Raw genomic sequence first — 23,436 nt, forward strand, 5'->3', positions numbered from 1 at the left:
ATTTATATTTCCTTTACAATAGAAATAATTAATAGGTATTAAATATTCGGTGATTCACGGACAGAAATATACGACTGTAACACCATTTTCAACCAACAAAATCCTACTGCAGAATTTAAATTCTAACTACATTAGCGTTTATTTATACAATCAGTAAACTAAAATCTGTGATAACGATGAAGAAACAACTAAAACGTTCGATATAGGGATGACATTACCTATGTATATACAGAGAAACAGTGAAACACCTCATTCAGAATTTAAGTAATAAATAATCGTTTTTCTAATAATTACTAATGACTACAGAATATTAGTCATTAGTAATTTTTAAAACTGCCATCAGTGTTTTAATGTACTGTTCATATAGCATAATAACTAAATACATGTTTGCGTATTTAAATATTTATCTTCATCAATTGTGGTGTGGAAAATATGATTTAGATCGTAATTGTGTTGAGTCTTGATTTGCAATTGTTTTAGTGTACTCTAAGAGCCAAAAGATCAGGTAAAAATTATACATATATGTTAGTTAATTAAATATATTATCAATTTTCCTCAGGTACACTGATTTCTTTCATATAATAAAACCTACAATCAAGCATTTAGACTGAGAATTCTTTTAAATAATAGCGATTCAAATTTTGCTATTCCAAAATGGCTTTTTATAATTTACTGGGAGTTACGATTATAACTGATAGGAGTAGAAGAAAATAATTTACTTGAGTATATTGAAGTTCTTTCGTTGCATGAAATAACATTTGTTTTCCACTAATAACGAGTAAATTGCATTCGAATCTCCATGTGAACGCGATTTCACGTGATTGGAAAGAAAAATGTGGACAGAATCCAATTTGAAACGAATGGTGCCGCACTCAGGAATGAAAAGTTCAAAAATCAAGCAAGGTTGACATGGAAAATATTTAAAACCAATTGTTTATTGGGTACATGCATTACGATAAAATATATTACAAAATAATGTCCCAGTATAAATACATTTGTGAGTGTGTTTAGATAAATTATTTTATGTAAACTATCTTGTTTGTTTATAATTTTACGAAGAATACACTAATTGACTTTACCTATTTTTGTGCATACTTTCAAATTGCGAAAGAATTTTTTATTAGAATTATTGGACAGGTAGTTACACAATCCTATTTGTAACACTCATTCTACTTCTGTATTTATGAGCATGAATTTTAGAATCTTCGATAAAATTGGTTAAACTTTGTTTCAATGAATTATCAATAACGATTGAGTGTTGGTCAATGATTTTAAAGTAATTATAAAGTAGTGTTAATAATAATATATTATTTGTCCGAAAATTGACAAAATTGATTATGAAAGAAAAGCATCATAGTAAATTCGTCACTATTAACCACATATTTGAAGAAATTGATAGTGTAAAATCAATTTTGATTATCATTTGTTAAAATACACAAAATCGTAATAAATTTGTCGATAGATAAAAAATCTTCTCGTGAAAGATTTTGCTGGCTACTATAATATTAGTTAGGCTACTAATTAAAGTTTTATCGAACGACAAAACTTATTGAACAACCTAATATATTTACTCAGCAGATACTGATATAACTCAGTTTATATGTTACATATTTATCATATATTTTCTCGAAAAATGAATTATTTGTACGATCAATTTGAATTAATATCAAAATTCTGCTAAAGTTTTATAAGGAGTTAATCAGTGCATTAATTAACGGATCTTCCGGCACTTACATCCTACATACACAGGGTTTCTTCCCACCTAATGTCACTTGCTGTTCTAAGGTTTCTTTTCCCTTATTTTCACTCAAAAGCTCTTACTATTAGAGTTTCACGGGTATGTGAAAGGAACCGGCTTACATAGGCTGTAATAAGGCTACTCTCCGCGATATTTAACGCAAACCATTAACATCTTCATTACATATTACGTATAAACCGTCGAAACGTGGCTAGAGAGGCGTTGTTATCTTTGGATTCTGATGCTGGTAGACTTCCGCACTAGTAACACCCGTTGCCCGTCATTTTAATGCATAACCGGAAGACTGAGCGACGCACCAGCAGCTTATAAACGGCGCGATTATTCCAACCTGACCCATTCTCCCATTTCCAATGTCTCCTCCTTCAGTTACGGTAACCTATCTCCTTCGTCCAGAAGAACCTAACGTCGGTTACAGGTTAGTCTGCTGGTCTTTGTAAATACATCCACTTGAATTTCATACCATGCGACTCGACTAGGAAAATACTTTCCAATATCTTTCCTTCTACCGAGCTTTCAGCATCGCTGATCACGTCACTCCCTTACAATAATTTTTCCAATGAAATCGACATAAAAAGTTAGTTCATTTAGAGAGGTAGTCGTTTCTGTTTTGCGATCAAACAATTGAAAAACATTTTTTAACGCGTCTCTTACAATTGTAAAAATGGGAAGATGGAATTTTGTACAATACGTGAAATTAGTTGAAACAGCTGGCAATGATATTAATCAGTTTCAAAGCGTCTGGTGTGAAACATAAGTCAGTTAAACGAAGAGGTAATTTCATTAAAAGTTATTCGTGCGTACATTTTAGGAAACTTTCGTTTTACAATGAATTTCTGCAGTTGCTTTATTAGATATTAATGCGATTGTAAAATCAATTCGCGCGTTAAATAATTCAATCGTATATTTCAAGTATTTAATATGAAGCAACAATGAATAATAATGTCAACGTACAATTTAAAAAAGAAAAATTGTAATGAGTATTTGCAAAGGAAAATGATAATGTTACTTTGTCTACGTTTGAAACTTTACACGTTATAGTATCATTTTTCTATATTTGTTTACATTTTAAATTTGCCATGATTGATTAGTTGAATTTATTTTTACTAAAATTGATCTATAACTTGTCTACAAAAGCAGAGTATGCAACTAGAAACGATTACATCGCTTATCTCGCTTGGTACACACGAAATAGCTACAGACGCTTTAACATTCTTCGACCGAAAATTTCCTTTAAATTAATTGTATTTCTTTTATATTTAACGCCAGGGAAGCCGAGCTTCTAAAGATGCTTTCAAAGAAATTTCCTGTCTTACGATAGAGGCAATTAACGTTTTACACTAAAGAGCACTGTCATTTTTTAACGGGAGCAGCTGTACTTCACGAAACGTAATTGTTTCTGACAGTTCGCGTCTTCAGCGAAAAAATCTTATTGTCAGGAGGGAAGAAACGAGAAAGACCCTTTGATAGATTTCCACGGTTTTCTTGACATTTTCTCTCGTTTTAATTGAAGTCCATTACTTAAAGCCAGTTACTGATATTTTAAAACGTAGCTGAACCTTTCCCGGTGTAGATATGTACTATTGCTAAAAGTACTCCGAAGCAAAAAGGAATCTAAAGTATAGATATCCAGAAAGGTTGTGTAACCTGTTGACCTCGTTAACCGCTCACGAAAAAGTTAAGTGAATTTCTCTCTGTTTCTTCCCCTTTCTGCTCTCCTCACTGGTCTCCCTGTCTTCAACTATCTCGAGCCTCAAGAGTCCCCCTCGTTCATGACCGAAGTAGTTAGTTAATTAATTAACAAAATTACGTGAACGGATAGAAACGAATACTTGTCTGAAGCGTGCTGGTCAATCTTATCGAGGCTGTGTATGTAATTTCGGTCTGATGAATCGAAGTGGCTTTAAGGAAAATGTTCCAAGGTAATGTTTTTTCGAAAGCCGCTAATTAGGGGATGAAATACGAAGGACAAGAATACCGTCTCAATGGAATCCATTCAAGTGTTTGCCCACTTGAGAACATACCACGTCGATCTTCCTAACTCCAATCAGCTGATTCTGCCAATCCGTACTTACAGAGTTCTATATATCACAGATCTTCGAATATCGTTGCCATTAATAAATCGATTCCATCGTTAATGTAAATGCGCGGAGTGTTCACCTTCGCAAAATTTCGATTTTCGCTGATTTCCATTAAGCGCTTCAAACTTTGATTGTTCCTTGCTATGTCTCAGAAATTGGCAACTCTACGATAAGCAGACGTGTTTTCTATCTATGCAACGCATCGAATAATCCTCATCACTGTTTACGATCTTCGGCTCCAGCGATCTCAGCAATCGTGGATTTAAAAACTGATCAGGCGATCTGTGATGCTGCACGCATGTCGACGGAACAGCCACTAATGTAAACTAATAACTTATATCTCTCGTTCCATCTTGATGAAAGTATCGTCAATAGATTTGCGCAATTCGTACGACGAAAATGAGACCGAACACGATCGTATTCGAACTATTTTTAATTATGTGTAGTTATTATAAGTTCATTTCTATCGCAAAAATTTCAATAATTTATCGATAATACTCTCATAAAAATATAATGAGAAATATATACGCTTTCATCGCTATTGTTTGTGATCCTTTTGTCGTAATAATTGATATTTCGAAATCTAAAAATCGTTTTTTCCATATTAAAAATATATGATAAAGTAGTAAAGTAATCATGAGTTTGGAGTTTGGAGAGGCTCTTAAGAATATTAGCTAATAGACCCATAAACATAACTGCTCATAAGCACGAGTATTATTCAAATGTATAGAACATTTTATGGATTTTATAGATTTTTATGTATATTTATACATTTTTATGTATTTTTATGTACTTTTATGTACTTTTATGTACTTTTATATACTTTTATGTACTTTTATGTACTTTTATGTACTTTTATGTACTTTTATGTACTTTTATGTACTTTTATGTACTTTTATGTACTTTTATGTACTTTTATGTACTTTTATATATTTTTATGTACTTTTATGTATTTTTATGTATCTTTATATATTTTTAGGAATTTAAAAAATTTATTCTATCCTCTTTTCTGAACAATGTACATTATAATCCCTATGATATACCTATCTTTGACAGTTTTCAAAAAGTTTCCAGTTCAATCGTACGGGCGGTATTTGTAGAATCCTGGTCTGGACTACGGGTTTATCAAGAGACTGTAAACATGTTAAAAGTAAATCGCCAGCGGTAGAAAATACAAAGGAACGAATTATATCAGAGTATGGTGCATTTACGTTGGAAACGATTTGACAAATTCTTTTCTCGCCAATTATTACATTGTTGCATCGATGTTAAAAGATACCACTCCGGTCACCTACTTCGAGTAAAAAATTAATTAAGATTCAAAATATTTTTGCTAATATCCACTTAATAATTGGCTTTAGAACAAACAAAGTATTCTGTTGAAATTTAACATAAAAGATTGATCGTTTTATTTTAAAAAATAACAATGACATTGAAAACTTGCTATTGTCATAACATTATGAAAAATTTATTATATCAGGACAAAATATGGACAAAATGTATCCATTGCTTTCTCAAAAAAATGTATACTTTTCTTTAAAAAAAAACTTAATTTTCTGATCTTTATTATTCTCTTCCTCCTGTATTTCTTATATGCAGTAATAACAATGTTCAATTTGAATACCTTTGGAACATTGTTCTCTTGGAAATCATGGCTTGATATTTTTTTGTGGAAAATGACTAGGGTTAAGTCGGATCATGTCGTACAAAGTACTTGATTCCATTACGGAAAATTAATTATATTTCAAAATCATTTTTATTACTCTACCTATAGAAAAACTGTTATTATTATATAATATTCTGTTTTATATTAAATAACTTTTACGCATTAAATATAAGCATAAACGAAACCTCAGTAATTTATAATCTCCAAGCTTTATATCTATATACATATTGAGATAGAGATGCAATTGAAGTCTATTTCTACGACTATGATAGAGTGTGTGATTAAGTTCAAAATGTGCAGTTCAGGTGGGGATGAGCGGTCCAACCCTCTTTGCCCCTGTACCGTCCCGTGAGACTTCAAGTCAGCGGAAGGCGATAGGCGTATGATATATGCGCCGTTATTCAAATCAACAAAGCAATAATATGCGTACATATGCATATAACTATTACTTGCGTTTTGATCATTTATTTTCGATCTACTTCAGAAATTGATGTTAATTAACATGAATTGCTACAGAGAAACAAAGAAATCATACAACAATCAACTAAATAGTCTTAATTAACATTGTTTTCCAAAAAGGTCCCAAAGTAAATGGTCGATCCATAGATGAAGGTTACTCTTTTTACACTATGTCACCATAAAAATCGAAAAGTCATTATTCCCTGTTCTTTTTATTTTATTTAAATTGTCACGATTATGTAAACAATTATACTTTATAGCAACATAAGTATAGATTATAAGTATTAGATCATTAACATAATCATTATGTTGCTGACTGAACAAGTTTTTTGAATCATCTAAATACAGTAATCTATTTACTTAAATATTTTATAAAACGTTCATGATTATACAGTGTGATCATGAACGCCTGTAAATACCATTACTAGCTGCAGTTAGTAACTACTATTTATTAAAAATGTAAATCCCATTAATACATGTCAAAGTTGGTACAAAGGATTTCGTTCACAAAATATTGTAGAAACAACTTCCAAACGATTACTTTATGAATTTACGTTTATTCAGATTTTTCTATTTAGACTTTTGCGCCCTATTACCTAGTTGTATTTTAACTAAAATAAGTAAGCTCGATTAATTCTATAATATGAGATATTAATAAAGTTAATGATACAAACTGTAACACATATTGTAGCCAATGGAAGTCCTTTGATTAACTTAATATTTCTGAATACTTTAATTGGAACGTATCATGTTATACATGCACGTATCCAGAAGTAAATAAATAAGAAATATATATATATTAATATGTCGATAGTTTATTATTTGCAGTGACTCACTTTGAATCCAGCTAAATCTTGAACCATGCAAGACAAAATTGCTTCCCTTCCGACTGATGCAGTTACATTGGTGATGGGTTCCTTGAAATTCGGAGCTGGAAATAATGAAAATGAAACTATTAATGCTTCGTCATTATTCTGCCATTTGTCTTCCCGACCAGGAAAAATCTATTTTTATAACGTCCAAGTACTTCAATTGTTTCACTAAATTATGTGTGTTGCTAAGAGTATGTGAGTATCCAAAATGTCAGGTTTCGGTAGAGCTGCAGAAATCGAACAAATCGGATTAAATTCCAAAAATATATCTACCGTATGACAACTTAGGATTCCGGAAGTTTGACGCTTTCCAAAATCCAGTTTCGAACGCTAAATCTAATTTTTGTCTTACTCACACTCTCTCTGTTTCAATTTTTCACACACTATTGATATCAACTATCAGCCTATTTGAATAACGAGTAATATCGCATGATTGAGTAATTAAGAGAGTTACGTGCTTAGAACGATGTTTCTTCCAACTCGATTTTAAATCATACTTTTATCAATATTTACAAACACAAAAACAACCAAAAGTAATACTAATTTATATCGAGATCTATGAAGTTAAACGTTGATCACCAATCCCTGTACAACAAATTTTAATTCACATTTTTTATTCACATTTTTGCGATGAATTATCTCCTGATGACTAATATTACCTCTCATGAAACAAAAATAATTTCTTATCCCTAACAAAGAAAACTACTAAACTTATTTGTAAACAAATAATATCTTTTTTTAACCTACTGATTGTTGCGCTCGAGCGTAGATAACAATATTATTATAGAATTTAGAATTTAGGTATTCAAGTTAAAGAGAATAATGGAGATAGAAACTTTTTTACTGTTGGAAATAATTGTGTAAAATTGTTTACTTTTTCATTGCACATATTCGTAAGTGTAATTACTAAAAAATAAATCCTGAAATTGATTCAAGAAGAGAATTTCTTCAGCAATAGAAAGATTCAAATGAAGTATAAAATGCCGTATTAATTATTATTAGATATAATTTGATAATACCAGTGTCTATTTAATCTATTCATTTGCATTAATTATGTATAGCTGGAAGCTTTCCGATCACGCAGAGAGTTACTGATTAAACCGAACAGTGTTCATGCATTCAGTTCAATCTATTGCGGTTTCCTTTCAATTCAAGTAATTCAGTTTAATTAATCACACAACTTTAGCCGAATCTTAACAGATTACATGTCGTCACATTTAGCGATGCAAAGTATCTTTCACAAAAACACTTTAATTAACATGTTCGTTATTTCCGTAATAAAATAGCAAGTCATACAAATGTTTAGAAGTAACTTATAAAGATTTGAAGCAGTGTTGCAAAATTAGAAACATAGAAGTTGTATAAAAATTAAATGATACAAATGTCAACTAACAATTTATTACATAATCGACAAAAGTGCAAGCTACGTTTACTGTTTTATATGTACAGTAACGCAATACGGAAAATATTTCTTCTCCAAATTAATTTTGTGTTACTTATTCAATAAAGGTAGACGTTAAGCAAAGTTCCTATTATACTCGCACCAAAAAAAGCATTACCAGTGATCCAAGCACGCATGATGTTCAAAATATATAATTTATTTACAACAGTAAAATGAATGTTACGAGCATTGGCTTAGACAACTCTTACGTGCGAATTGAACTGTTTGATTTGATGGTTTTCTTTGTAATTCACTTTTAATTTCTAGGATTGTGCATTTATTGAATCTATTATACCTATTTATACATATAGATTAGGATATGCCTTACGTGTGCTCAATCATAAATCGAGGTATACTAGGTTGTTCAATAAATTTTGTCGTATCGAACAGTACTGTTCAATAAATTTGATCGAACGACAAAACTTATTAAACAGCCTATTATTAAGAAAAATATAAAGTTCGTCGTCGGTGATAAGTTCAGAGATGATAATTCCTTGGAACAGAGAAATTATTGAATACTTTATAAGGAAGAAAAATAGATGGATTCAGACTTCGTAATATATTTTGCAGGACTTGCAGCCTAAAATGATGGTGATGTCGGTAACCATTTCGAGGCAGCCGATCCATCAAATCCACCTAAATCGAGACTCTTAATACGCTCACATTTCCCGCGAGAGCTGGCCCCCATATGCACCCTCGATGGATCGGCACGTACGATGGAATTATGGTTCCCCTATGCTCCCATTACTAAGCCATCTACGTTCTACGTTATATGTGCCGTAGCTTTTCTCCTTTCTTTGCCCTTAACGACACCCTTCACTGTTTTATGTTCTCGGAAAATAATCTCCGCGTAACTGACCATGCATTCACCTGGTGCACGAATGATCTTCGACCCAGGATGCTTTCTCCCAATATGTGACTAAACCGAATCATAGAACGCATTTAGGTTTACGCGCTACTCGATTACGTGTAAATGTAGCACTGCATTTCAGCTTGGTAGCTCGTCATGAAATTTTCAAACTGACTACCTGGAAACATTTTATAGCGTTGCTTACCGCGAGTGGAACTTTTAGATCCTGGCTACCCAACTTCCAGATGGTAACTCAAATTTGGGTCGCAGGGAATGTGAAATGGAAAATGTTATCTTCTCCGACATATCCGCGAAACGGGATTCGCAAGTTTGATAGTAATTAAAACAAATTTAAGAAATAAGCGAGATTTTTCACACAATCTAAATATATTTAATGCGAATCGATAATTCGACCAACTGATTAAAAATGGAAAACAGTATCAAAAAAAGTCATTGAAAGCAACTCAACAATTCAAATTACATTTCTTAGAAATACAATTTAGAAATACATATCAAGATGTACGCGATATTTTATTTATCGAAAGCAAAGAATTGATTCTTTTACATTTTCCAACTCGTTATAGTCTTACGAATACTCGAGGATAATATTAAGTTAAAATTCGAAAAATTGACATTATTATGAAAGTATGTGGTGCGTGTAAAACTTTTGCTTCATTTGCTGCTTTTAATTTAAAATGACAATCTGTGAACTTTTAATTCTTTCATTTACTCTAATACCGTTAATATCTCAGCTCAATTTCACCAAAACTTTGTTTGTATTTTTGTTCTAGCTGATATTTTTGGCCAACGATCAGTTCCATAAGGGAGAAAAGTTTTTTACTCACTTCTTCTATGATTTACTATTAGGCTATTAGAAGTCAGATAAAGTATTTAACATGTAGACAGTAATTTACAATCAGATGTTAATTAGATATTAATGGATATAATAATTGGTGTCGAAACATTGATTGATAGACAGACTCTAAAAGACCCCATAATTTCTACTGAAACAAGATATTGATGACTTAGACACAAAGTTTAAATTGTTTTGAAGAAGAAATAAGGAATTTATTATCTTACGTCGTGAAAAAAAAATTGATTATACTGTCTAAAGAATTCTTTAACCTGTTTTGAAAAGAGATGAGGAATTGATGAAGCAACTTCAGAAAAGATAAAGACCATATTGTGCTCGACTTGAGTCGTGTGTAGCTATGTGCTTGAAATTATTAACTGCCTGTCATCGGATGGGAGTCCTTTATTTATACCACTTTGTTATCCACCAAACGTGAGGTGAATGAATCGCAGTCGTCCTGGAAGAATATTATATATAGGTATCTGTAGGTCATATAAAGACCATCTAAGAAAGCAGAGAACGTCCAAAAGTACTTATTTTACATTAAAATTTAAAAGTTTAAAGGAATTGATACTTCAGACAATGAAAATTTAATCCTTATTAAATTTACAATAAAAAACATTCAATATGAGGAAAAAGATGCTCTTATCACTAAAACTCACCGATATTAATTTAAAGCTCGGGTGGATATTCCTTGTTCTCAGGTGGTAGCACATGCATAAACCTCATCTTAAAAATTTATTCTGTTCTATGTGGAACAACACTCATTATCCACTCCTTTTCTTCTATTATTAATCATCAGTCAAATAGTACTTTTAATTTAACAATAGGTACCCTCTACAATTTACTCTGGTCAAAATATAGACATTCCAAATTTTCCTCCCGGAAGTCTTGAAATACTCTCTATCGACTTACAAACATTTTCTAGAACGTGTCGATATTCTGCTGGAATTTGACAGGGTCTCTGAACTTACATAATTTTCATGTCACCATAAAAACTTTAGAAAGCGTTAAGAAAATTTAATTTTAATCGATAATTAATAAATAATAGCATAAATATACTAGGTTGCTCAATAAGTTTTGTCGTTCCATAAAATTTATTGAATAGAACTACATTGAACAGTACTGTTCAATACGTTTTATCGAACGACCAAACCTATTGACAAACTTATTCAGTCAACAAAATCGAATTTTACTTAAAATATTTACAATTGACATTGTATCTTCATGAGAATATTAATAACGAATAACTAAAGTTTTCCCATCGAGAGTAGCTTTAAACACGACCTTATTTGGACAATTTTTAAACAAGGAAAAATAGCCCAAAGACGATCATGTTTGATCTCGTTTAAAATAGGAAAATCTCATCGATCTATTAACAATACCTTTATGAAGATATAATGGAAAATAAAAAAGCTTTTATTTTGAATCGACGGCTGATGTACCAATATGCGAATGGTATTCCTTTGAAGCTCGGTGCCTGTAATACGAGACGCACTTGCTCTTGCACTGATTACTGTAGCACAGTATTGTCTCGTTATAGATCGTCATTCGTGTTTCGTCGTAAGTAGCCTCTCAATCCCCTTTATTACTATTATAATTGCCACGACGAGTTGGATAGACTACGAATAAGCGAGAAAGCACATGATGGCAACAAATCATAAAGTTCGCTCGAATCTTTGGCGACCTTTAACGAGACAATACTGTACCTCGTTCTCTCCTCATCGGATGATTCGCACGCGGTTCAGTCTCGCTCGAGATAAAAGAAGTCGGTTCGTGGAATGAATTCACGATCAACCACGACTAGATGTAAACGTCCCCATTTTTTGTATGTAGTCGACCAATATTGTATCGAATTCGTCTGTTACCATTCGGCAAGTCAATCGGTGGTCAGCTGCGAGAAATGTATAAACTGTTTCAACGCCTGTGTCGATTATGATTGTGGCGGAACGACTTGTTCGTGGATCTCCATTTAACGATTTTCGACCTTTACGAAATCTCTTAAACCGCTCGAATGCGGTCGAGCGTGGTACAAGTTCATCTCTATACGTAATTTTCATTAACTCGTACGATTCTGATTGCGGTTTATCCAAATTGAAACAAAATTTCATTGTTGTGTCCGCTCCGCATTAAATTTGTGACAACTTATGGCATTAAAAGAATTTCATTCGCCTTCTATTGCGACAAACTGAAAACAAGTAAGTGTAAACAATCATTTATATGAAGAGATATTTATAATTTATAATTCCAATGTCATCCGACATGACGTCTTTAGTAAGTTGTAGAAAAGTTCAGGAACTTTTTAGACAGACGATGATGTATTAAATGTTCTTATTGTTTTCTTCTTTCTTAATTTCTTGCTCCTGTTGTCTATTTCTTTTCGTTCATCGTAAATGTCCTTTATGGTATTATTACGATGTAAATTGTTCGTTATTATTGGAATGTAAATTTGTATAACTAAATAATATACTGATATTGTTTTTTTACTCTGCGAACAATGTCGAAGAAAAAGAAAAGCGCAAAGAAATCAGTCAGTTATTTAAATTTTATTGTAATTAATGTTACAATAAAAAATATTTGTCCAATATTTTAATTCTACGGAATTTTAGTTTAAATACGAAAAGTTCGTATATCTCTTTTCACGCAATAGAATGCAGAAAACACTAACATTCAGATATTATGAGTGTTATTTGAACCGTTATCAATAAACAAAGTCGTTTATGTTATTTTTGAACCATGCACTTCACTTCACTGTTTATCAAAGAGAAAACTAAACAAAAGACAGAGAAATGAATTCGTTTCAAATATGTTAGTCTATGACACATTTCAATAGAAACTTTTTTCGTTCTATGTATTCTCTTACACGGTTTGCTTTCTTGCACGAAATGCTTTATGTCATTTACACACATGTTCCATTACAAGGAAAATTATGGAATGCTTTTTTTCTCACTTGCAAGCGTACAGAGAGTACACGAGTTTCTTTAAAAGTAATATTTGCAAAATATACCATCCAGTCCCATGTTAAGAATTGTAAAGCATCAGATTACAAACGAACGTAAAGTCAGTGTATTAATTCTTTGTTTTAACGAAATAAACGTTTTGCTGAATGTCTTGAATCGTTAGCTTTTTATCAAAATTGAATAATATATATGAAGCAATTAATGAACATGAATAAAAGAATTGATCTGTGCGTCCGGCTTCCTTGGCGAAGGATTCTGGTAAATGACCTTTTTAGTCATAAATTCCTTGTTCATTAGCGACGTTCAGTCAAAGCTGAAATTCTTGAAGTTAGTAATCGTCACGTTCTGAGTAATATGACCTTTTAAGCGGAATATGTGACAAATTAATAATTTCGGAAGCAGCTGCACACTCCCTTAATATTTACGGTTTCTGGTCCTTTCGCTCACACAAATAAATACTGTGCCAACACACACAGGAGTCCCCAACACCATCAGTTCCATAGGAATTTAATATATTTTATATGAAGTGTTTATTATACAAATCCAATATGTATGGTCGGGGAGAATATTTTAATATTTCTATCTTCCTTGTAAAAAAATTAATCAGTACAAAATAAATAATCACAAAATCTTATTTTATATTTACATTCAAACAATGTTTGAGCAAGAGAAATTTCTGTCGTGATGAGAATTAAAACACCGGAAGGACGACTATGAAAATTTAACCAGAGCCACCATTATTATTTCATTTGTATTCACATGCCTAGTAGACAATTGCAATATTGACTGTAAAATATTTCATAATTTATTTACCACTTCCAGATACGATGGAATATGGTTCAATATTTGTTTACTCTTTATCGATCTACTAAGTTTCGCTAAAATTTGAGCATTACACTTCATGTGGTTCTCTTATTGGGAATATACAATCAGTGTCGATTACAAACAGACATTGTCTTTAAACAGTCCCTAAAAGGGCTGACCTACGAAAGCTTAGATATGTAAAAACATGTACGTGTATTCAAATAAGTTTACTTGTATTTCTTTTATCGGAGTCTATACAAACACTTATTGAGATACCTGGAATTTGAACAGTGTATTTCGAAGAATGAAACTTCAAATTTCAATACTTTAAATTGTAACAGGTTGCTCGATAAGTTTTGTCATTCGATAAAACTTATTGAACAACCTAGTACCTACTGTTCTGTAGGTTTTAACGATAAAACTTATTCAACAACCTGGTATCTTGGTAAAGAACATTTCAATTTCTCTTGGCACGAGTAACTTGTATGTTTTCAAGAAATATTCAATTAAAACAAAGCATTGGGTATGAGTTAAGTCTGGGATTCTTTGGAATCACAGAAAATGTTATAGAAGATAAAATATGTTTTCTATTATAGTATTTTGAAACGAGACGTAGACCTTCCACACTGAATTTTCCATTCAAGTCATTTACAGTTCACCATAATATGTCTTTGTAACTATAAACAAATATGTAACGTTAAAAATTAAATTTATCCCTTTCTTTTCTAATGCATCTTAAACTATACATCGTTTTATTACTAATTACATTTTTTACACTATTATAAATATTGTAAGTCGTACAATATTCAGTCAAAAGTAAAACTATTAATTACAATAGTGTGGAGCGTATTCACCTCACGCGGCCTGAATGGAAAGTAAAATAAAATATTAAACACTAATCGACTGTTATAAAAGGCGTACACAATTACATGTAATCTAATACGATTGCGTGTATGAAGGTTCACAATAGTTACGCTTTGAAAAGTCGATTAAATGAAAAAACTTTTCATGTGCACCGAGCTGATAATATGGTGATTCGCGTCAGCTGGTAAAATAAATCAAAGGGAGATAACATAGAAACCGAGACTCTTAGGGACGCGAGGAACTCAGATTTGTGCTCTTCCGCAAAATTATTTTCGCGGGAATGGGGAGAAATCACAGAAGCAGCGACGTCGACATCGAGTCTTCCTGCCCCTTTATAACGCTGCAAAATAATAAGAGTCTGCTTAGTCCCGCGGGTACTTACATCCCTATTTATGATGACAGTATCTTGGACTTTTTATGCCAGGTGCTGGCAAATATGCATGGCTCGATCCTCGAGTCACGAAGTATTTTCTTCTCTAAACCTTCTCGCCCAATCTTGCGGTAGAAGTATGGTAATGGAAACAAATTTACAGATACCTTTCGCGCTCATTCCACTCTTCCATTTTCTGCTTACGATTAGTTACAATATAAGCGTAAAATCGCCTGGCCAATTTCGTTTCCAAGCTATTATTAGACGACACTGGTCTTCCAAATTTATCAGTTTTAAAGAGAACTTGGCATTTCCTAAATTAAACGCTGTTATATAAATTGAATATTAACTAGAACCAGATTGCACTTGCTCTTGTTACATCAACGAAGAAAGTTACATTTTTATTTTTATTTTATTTAACGACTTCATTCGCGTTGTTAAAGATAAAGAGAATAAAGTACAAGAACGTTGCATTTGTAAATCTAAAGCGAAAGATTGTTCTTCGATCTGATTCAAATAACATTTCGATTCTGTTTTAAAATTGATTTATATTATGCTCTTCATTAAAGCACTTTCGTATTATGACACGGTAATTTAAGAAGTAACTATACATGTGTTTCGTAAATATTATGTAATTCCTTTATATTATTTAATGAAATTGAAGTTTAGCTATTTTTTGTAGCAACTCTACTTTTACATTTCGTATCAAATTTGTCTTTCCTTTCATTACATTTTTCTACAAAAATATTTTTGTTCTCATTATTAGTTTCTCATATGAAATTGTTCCTGCTCTCTTTAGAACTTATTATTTATCAACCCATTACAGAGGAATGGGAAATAATTTTCGGTTAGAAACGTGTACGTAGGAAAGAATATTTTCCATTGTTTCCTTAAGTATGATAAAAAGCAATCAGACAAGCATAAAAATAATGTAAAAAATAGCATCTTAATGGTGACCGTATTCTTTGTTCATCGTGTAGTCAATATTTTTCCATTTGAAACATATTATTCTTCTATTTTCACTATCCTTAAAATAAATAGAATCTATCAAAACATGTAGATATAATTTGTAGGTAAATTCGATATATAAATATAATGGAAAAATGTTGTATAAACATTTGTTTTATTTAATCTTCTCTTTAAGATACAAGTATTATTGCAATATTTCAATTTTTTGCATTGGTACGAGACAATAATTTAATTCCGTAGCATCAATTTGGATTGAAAAGAGAAGCACTCAACTCTGGAGTAACTACAGCGGGTGATTGATGAGATAGGGAAGTGTTTCGAGGAGCAAAACATATGTCCTAATGCTTTTATAGATATTACATAGTCAGTTGATCGTGTGTAATATATAGACTTGATGTACAAACACAAATTAAATCTGCCTTATCCGTGCTATTTACAATTCAAATTCTATTGAAATATGATTTTTAAATAACTGTTTGGACAAAAATTTCATAGAAGCATTAAAACTTCTTTGCGAATACTTGTAAATGGAAAATAAAAGTAACGAAAATAAATCAACAATGTAACCCTGCGCAAAAACACTAAAAAGGAAACAACACTTATTCTTATCTGGACGTTTGGAATAAAGTTGTAAGGGTATGCCAAATAATCAAATACCGACATAATTTAGAGGTTTCGAAACAGTATCCTTAGAACAATTACAACCTTCGTAGGTTCATTAGCAGTGAGCCACTACACGTAGATCTCCGGATAAATTACATTCGTGAAGTAGCTACAAAATTTATCACATTAGATAGAGAATAAACTGATTAACCATCCGTACGAACATCCTCGTAGTTGAAAACTCGGTTAAAAGATTGAACAGGAAAGGTCATCTAGACCAGAAATTAACACGAAATGAATGTTCGAGACAAGCCTTTCCTCTGAATTCTGCGCTATCTCTGTTTGTAATGAGAACTAATTGCACAAATGTTTTTAATTCAGAAACGTCAAACAGGAAAAATGTGTCTATAAATTTTCTTTATTACTTTTATATATCGAATTCACCCTTGAAGTCGTGTCCACACGTTTCGATGCACCTTGTACATTGAAAGGATCTATGTAACTAAGGACTTAATTAAATTTTCATGCTGTTACCCTCTGATATCTTTGTGACTATAACAATTTTCCTTTGTAAATGTGGGTTAGTTTCGAATTAAAATCGGTTCTTCTTTATGTACTAAAAATAGACTTATTTATTAGGAGATTGATTATATAGATGAAGAATTTCCGTGTAAAACTAAACTAATCGTTTTAGTGCCTTGGACACGCGTCTTTAAAACTACTCCGTCTTCTTCACAACTGCTCTGTCTTCTCTGCACGCGTCTTTACAACAACTCCTACTGCCCTACTGCTCTAAAACATGCTTCTTTCTCGTCCTATATTCTTACACGCATTCATTCCGTTTCATTCTAATCTTAACTTTTCTTACTCCATGCATCTAGTCACGTTTTTTCCAAACACTCTACATTTTCTCCGGACCACACGCATTTCCTTTCGTTCTCACGCGTTACCACACTTAGTCGTCCTACACTGGCCTCGCTCGTGCCCACGAAAAACCAAACGACAGGTCAGTGCCAAAATGTTTATCCTAACGTAGGTTCGTTCGCACACAGGATAAGACATTTTATTCTAGGCTTGCTTTCTAAGCAGGCTCGAGTGAGAACAGAAAGTTTCGATACTATATTAATGAATCATTTATTGGTTTAAAAAAATTTATTGTTTCTCACATTTTCTGAAATTTCAACGTTCCACGTATACTTTTCTAAAGTATTGAGATGGAATTCGATGTAGTATCAGAGATATATCGTTTTTTGTGAAGCGTGTCCGAGTACTCGGGTAAGCCGCTTGGCAGTAATGAGCTCAAACTTGTTCCATGTTGTCGAATGAAAGCGATACGTGTAAAATGTAAATATAGCAGTAAAAAAAGAGCATTAATTGCGTTCAAAAATAAATGGGGTCGAGGCTGTTGAATAGAAGACAAAAACTGGAGGTCTTAGTGGTGGAGGAAAACTTACTGCAAAATTAATAAAAAAAATTGAGTATCCAGTTTAGATTTTCTATTCATTAAAAGTATGATTTCATAGAAATGATGAAGACTGCAATTTTAACAATCATGCGGATGAAAGTTGGAACGTTCTTCTTTCTTAGAGGACCTTCGACATAACATCAACGACCAACTTCATGAACAATTATAAATATATTATTAGCAATGTAACTACTATAAATCGTACACTGTATACAATATATACATGCACAAATATATTTGTGATTGTGACGTATACTTCACAAATTTTTCGTGTTAGATTCCATTTATGTTTATATATTATTATTAGTTGAACGCGTTTGTTAACATCTGAAATTATATTGTATATAGAAGAGCAGTTTGCGATAGCAGCCGATGCGAGTTTTGCTACGAAATCTGCGATGTCGTGGTTCAATTGATTTCAAGCAAAATAACAATGAAAATTGGAAAGCTCTCATCTAGAAGTTCATTCCAAAAACAATGTCAAATGGAGGTGTCATTGTAGAAATTGTAGCTTACATCGCTGCTTGCATATTTAATACTGAAGAAAGATCCTTACTACTGATGATAATGACACTAGATATTAAAATTGGACCAATGGCTGCAGAATACTGCGAGAAAGATCTCCACCTCGTGACTAAAGCTGACGTCAAAGCATGAGAGTCGGCACGTGGGGTGATACTATTACGGAAACAGGAGAAGATTGCTACCGAAGAAGCTGCATCTGCTATAGAAGGTTCATTATGTGGGCTCGGAATAAATGAGTCACGATAAACTATTAAATTTTATTATTCAATTATGTAAACAAGAAATTTCCTTCTTTTAAATTATATAAAAAGAATTTATAAAATGTAGAATGAATTTTGAAATCGGAATTATTTTAGAATCAGTATCCAACTTTTCGGAACAGATAAAGTTTCGATAAATGTATAAAATTATACTTATATCGCAGTTTTACCATGCCCACGTTTTAGTTTATTTTTATTCTATAGATAACTAGCATCTATCTCGGCTGATATTGTTTTTATTATTTGATTTGTTATTTATCATTTATGACTTACCTTTCTCCCATGTTCAACAAAAATATTCTTGTATTACTATGCAAATTTTTGTACTCCTATATATTTTTAACAAAACATTAAAAACTGCCCTTTTTTTCGTAGCTTTCATACAAGGTGCGGTCAATTAATATATATGTACAAACGGGGGCGAAATGAGATTCCTTATTAAAAACATAAGAAAAATATGTTACACCATACAATTTTTCCATCATTGGCTTAGTTTTAGAGAAAATTAAATTTGAAAATTCACTGCGTGCGTACGCAATTACTGCTAAGATACGGTTCACTTGGTGGTGTATAATGTTTATTGTGTTTCTATACTATGTGTACGCGATGTTTACGAATTATCCGGTTTAAGAAAGAACAGAAAAGATATTTGATCAATTACTTTATTATGCAAATACAAAATTGTTAAAACCGATTGCCTTGTTGCTGTATACAAAGTTTTGTTATTTAATTACGGATGCATGTACTCTCAATAATGTGTTTCGAATTTTTATGTTTTTAAATGTGTGATTGATACCATTACCATAAACCTTATCTTTGATCTGACCAACAATTAAAATGTGGTGGTCTTGAAAGCCAGATTATTCCTCCAAGGGCCAATGCAATATTCATTATTATTCGTTAAGCAAATTTCTTACTCCTTGGTTAAAGTGTGGCACTACCGTGTTGGAAAATAATTCGTTGTTGAAAACATACTCTATATCGTCTAATAATATCGACAAATACTCGTATAGTAAATATAAGTAAAACTCTTCCATTAAAGTATAGCAAGTATCCCAATTCATAGGTTTATACTAATTCTTTTTAGAAATGTGTTTTACATGTTAGATAAGGATTTTTAGATAACCATAAGTACGTATTATGAACATTGAAAGCACCAGTTTTGCATTTGGATAGTGCTTAAACTAGAATTAAATGTACACGTGTACATATGTACATATGTATATATGTATGTATATATGTATGTATATATGTATGTATATATGTATGTATATGTATGTATATACATGTATATATGTATGTATATACATGTATATATAATGTATATGAAATTTAAAAAATTATAAAATATATTTATTATAACATAATAGTGTTGTTTCAAAAATTACATGTTACTTTATATAAAATATGCCGGTCTCTACGTTCTCCTGTAAATTACATTGCATTCAAAAATGTTAAAACTTTAATAACATATTTCAGAAACTACAACAAAGTTTCACATCGCTAAAAGTATTTACATGTTACTTAAAATTCCACCTCTCCAGACCATCGGTAAAGTGTAAGTTTTCCTAAATAATTACTAAAAATAGAAGTTACAATATGTTTCAAATATAAGAAATAATAATAGTTGTAATTTCTGTTGTATTAATGTTACAAAAGAGTTTACGAAGAAAGGAAAATAATTTTTGAACGTGTCAATTGGTCTACATTGCAACTATTACGGCATTCTTTAAATTTACTTCAGAATATGCGTGTCTCTGTGTAAGGGATTCTTTGTAGATTCGTACCTCCTTTCGAAATACTTATTAGTATATACTACTTATCACGTGCATTTTTCCATTCAATCGTTTCATCGAATTTCTTCCCCGATAAACTCATCTAGCGTTGTCACCGCCATTAAAGCTTCGTTTGCTTTTCTGTATCGCAACAACACCGTACTTTTCACCCCCCAACATTTATCTTCCTTCCTCGTAACTTCGCTTCTACGTCCCTCTTCACATTTCCATTACGACAAGGACCTTAGTACCTGCGAGGACACGGCATATTGCATAATAATGAGCCATAAACAGCATAACACGCGGACGCTTTATTTCACCATTCCTGGAGTCTGAAATATCTCAACTCGCTGAAATCACTTCGCGCTCACTTCCAGTAACTTGACCCTCTGCCTTCTCTGCTCTCCTGCTGTTTTCTAACCGCTTTAATGCACACACTGACAACTCGTTCTATCCGGTGATTATTTTGGCCAATCATACGGGAAACATGGAAATAGAATCTCCATTCAATTTGTTGTCACGATGACCAGAATCTGGAGCGAGATAGCAATTGGTGAAAGTTACACTACGAGAAATAGGATATATATATATATATATATATATATGATGTGTGACGACAATAATTGGATAACGCGGTACATTTGATATAGACACTACTATATATTAGTTAATTATACGGAATTACATATTCGTATCATTTAATATAACCTTCGAATCACCTTAACTAGTTTCTCTATGAAAATATGCAATCCTGTTTCAAAAACGTTTATGACCTTCCAATTTCGAGGAAGGTAACTTTGAGCAAAAGTTCTCTCAATTACAGTTGCCTCCTTTAGCCAAATATTTATCTTTCTCTTTATTTTTTGTAGCATCAATAGTAACGGAAATATTTAAGTTGCTCAAGTGAATGTTTTATTCATAAAATATATAACGTTTTTCATATTGAGATAAAAATAAACAGAGTCCATTGCTACTTAATCTCGTAGGCTATTAAAAGTAGAAAGGTTTTTATCGAAAGTTTGTGTAAAATAAGAAAGTTTCAAAATTCATTTTCCAATATTGTAACAGTAACAATAGAGACAACGTGCAGTCTATAATTAATGTCACCGACATGTTTTTCTAACAATTAGATCGCACAGAGTAACAGTAATGTCACGGGATACAGTGAATTTCACTTCTTTGTCTTCTATTAGTACACGAAGACTATAGTTGGATTAAAATCAATTGGTCGGTCAAAGCCATTAAGGGCTTATCCCCACCATGTCGCTTGACTACTCCCCTATTCCTGTCTCTTCGCGTAAGCCTGCAGGCATATGTTTTCCGTCTCTTAAATAAAAAAATAAACTAGTATGACGTAAAAATAGGAATCGTACCTGGCATGATTTAGAGGAAGTGATTTTAAATAGTCAATTAAGTTTGATCCGATTTACACTACCGTCCATAAGTCAGTGGGAACTACGACAAATTAAGGTGTTATTTTATTCTACTGAATGACCTATATTATAAAATGAAGTTACTATGTATTACATATGTGTAATGTCTAAAGTATGTCACACAGATTATACGTGGAACATCTTACTAAAAATTATATAATTAATTTTATATCTTCTTTTTGTCGACATTCGCCTCATGAGGATCTGACAACCTGAACTAATAATGACATTCTTTTTATAGAAAGAGTCTATAATTACGAAGAAAAATAGAATTGTAATAATAAAACAAAATTCTTTGCTTGTAATTTGGGAGCTTGGAAAATATAAAGTGCAACTACAATTAAAAGAATATTGAATCTCGTGTCGATTAATTATCTACAGTATCGCCTCGTATGCAAAAGAATATAAGCGATATAAGCGATATCACTTGTCGCCACGTTTCTTGTTTATTGCTGGCTGGATGTGTTGGCAAAGAAGCAGCATGTGATACTTGTAACAGATTGCATTTCGTGCCTAGACACACTTTGTTACCTGGGTTTACACTTTCATGCACCAGAAACGACCTCACGTTTCCCGGCCTGTGTCGGTCTATTTATTTTGGCCACTTGGGTTTTCAAGGTGCTGTCACCTTGTTCGTGACAGAAGCTCTTTTCACGTTTAGTAATCCGATTTGAAAAGCGTTAGAACATAGACATTTCATATATATATATATATATATATATATGCTATGGTCTCAATCTGCTTCTTGAAGTTACATATCTCAGAATCTTTTTAAAAATGAAATTTATATAATTGGAAATTATTCTATGAATAGCATTCAAATCCAATAGAATAGAGATAAACAAGAAAATTGTTGAAAATCATAAAGGGAATTCCTTAAATTATACACAATACAGTATTGTCTTGACTAAATTGGTTTCGTTAATTTATAAACATTTAATATAATGAAGATTGTCATGTAAGAACAAATAATTATAAATTCTAATTCGTAAAACAATGATATGCGTACATTGTTATGTAACTAATATTAAATTTTTATTGTATTTAAAATTTATTATTGAAAATAATAATATACAAATATTCTACAGTGCTTTTAACTTACAGACTTTTGAAATATTTCTAAACGTATATTCATATAATATATTTGTAAATCTGTACAATACAATATTGTGAGCCTATTGAATTGGCCAGGACAGTAAAAATAATTCTATGGTCGTATAAATGTATCTTTTTATGAATTGAAACTACTTGCTCTTACAAATTGCGGGAATTATATACGTAACTTATAAATCTGTATCTGTTCTTATTTCAACATTAAAGTAGTATTATGTTTACTTTAACAATGAACAAACACGTAACTTCTTTCGAGAGACTTACACCATTCTTTTGTCAACATAAAAATATTATGTATGATCAATTTGAAAAACTGC

At 31.8% G+C, this 23,436-nt stretch overlaps 1 protein-coding gene across 1 annotated transcript in view; it reads right to left on the minus strand.

Moving 5' to 3' along the window:
- Positions 1-23,436, minus strand: part of LOC143144632 (limbic system-associated membrane protein) — a 412,619-nt gene that overhangs the window by 123,060 nt on the left and 266,123 nt on the right. Inside the window, exon 2 of the mRNA XM_076307235.1 lies at positions 6,799-6,893. Within this exon, the coding sequence (XP_076163350.1) occupies positions 6,799-6,893 (95 nt within the window). The remainder of the gene's footprint in view (positions 1-6,798; positions 6,894-23,436) is intronic.

The sequence above is a fragment of the Ptiloglossa arizonensis genome, chromosome 3 (genome assembly GCF_051014685.1).
Source record: "Ptiloglossa arizonensis isolate GNS036 chromosome 3, iyPtiAriz1_principal, whole genome shotgun sequence".
Classification (NCBI taxonomy): Eukaryota; Metazoa; Arthropoda; class Insecta; order Hymenoptera; family Colletidae; genus Ptiloglossa; species Ptiloglossa arizonensis.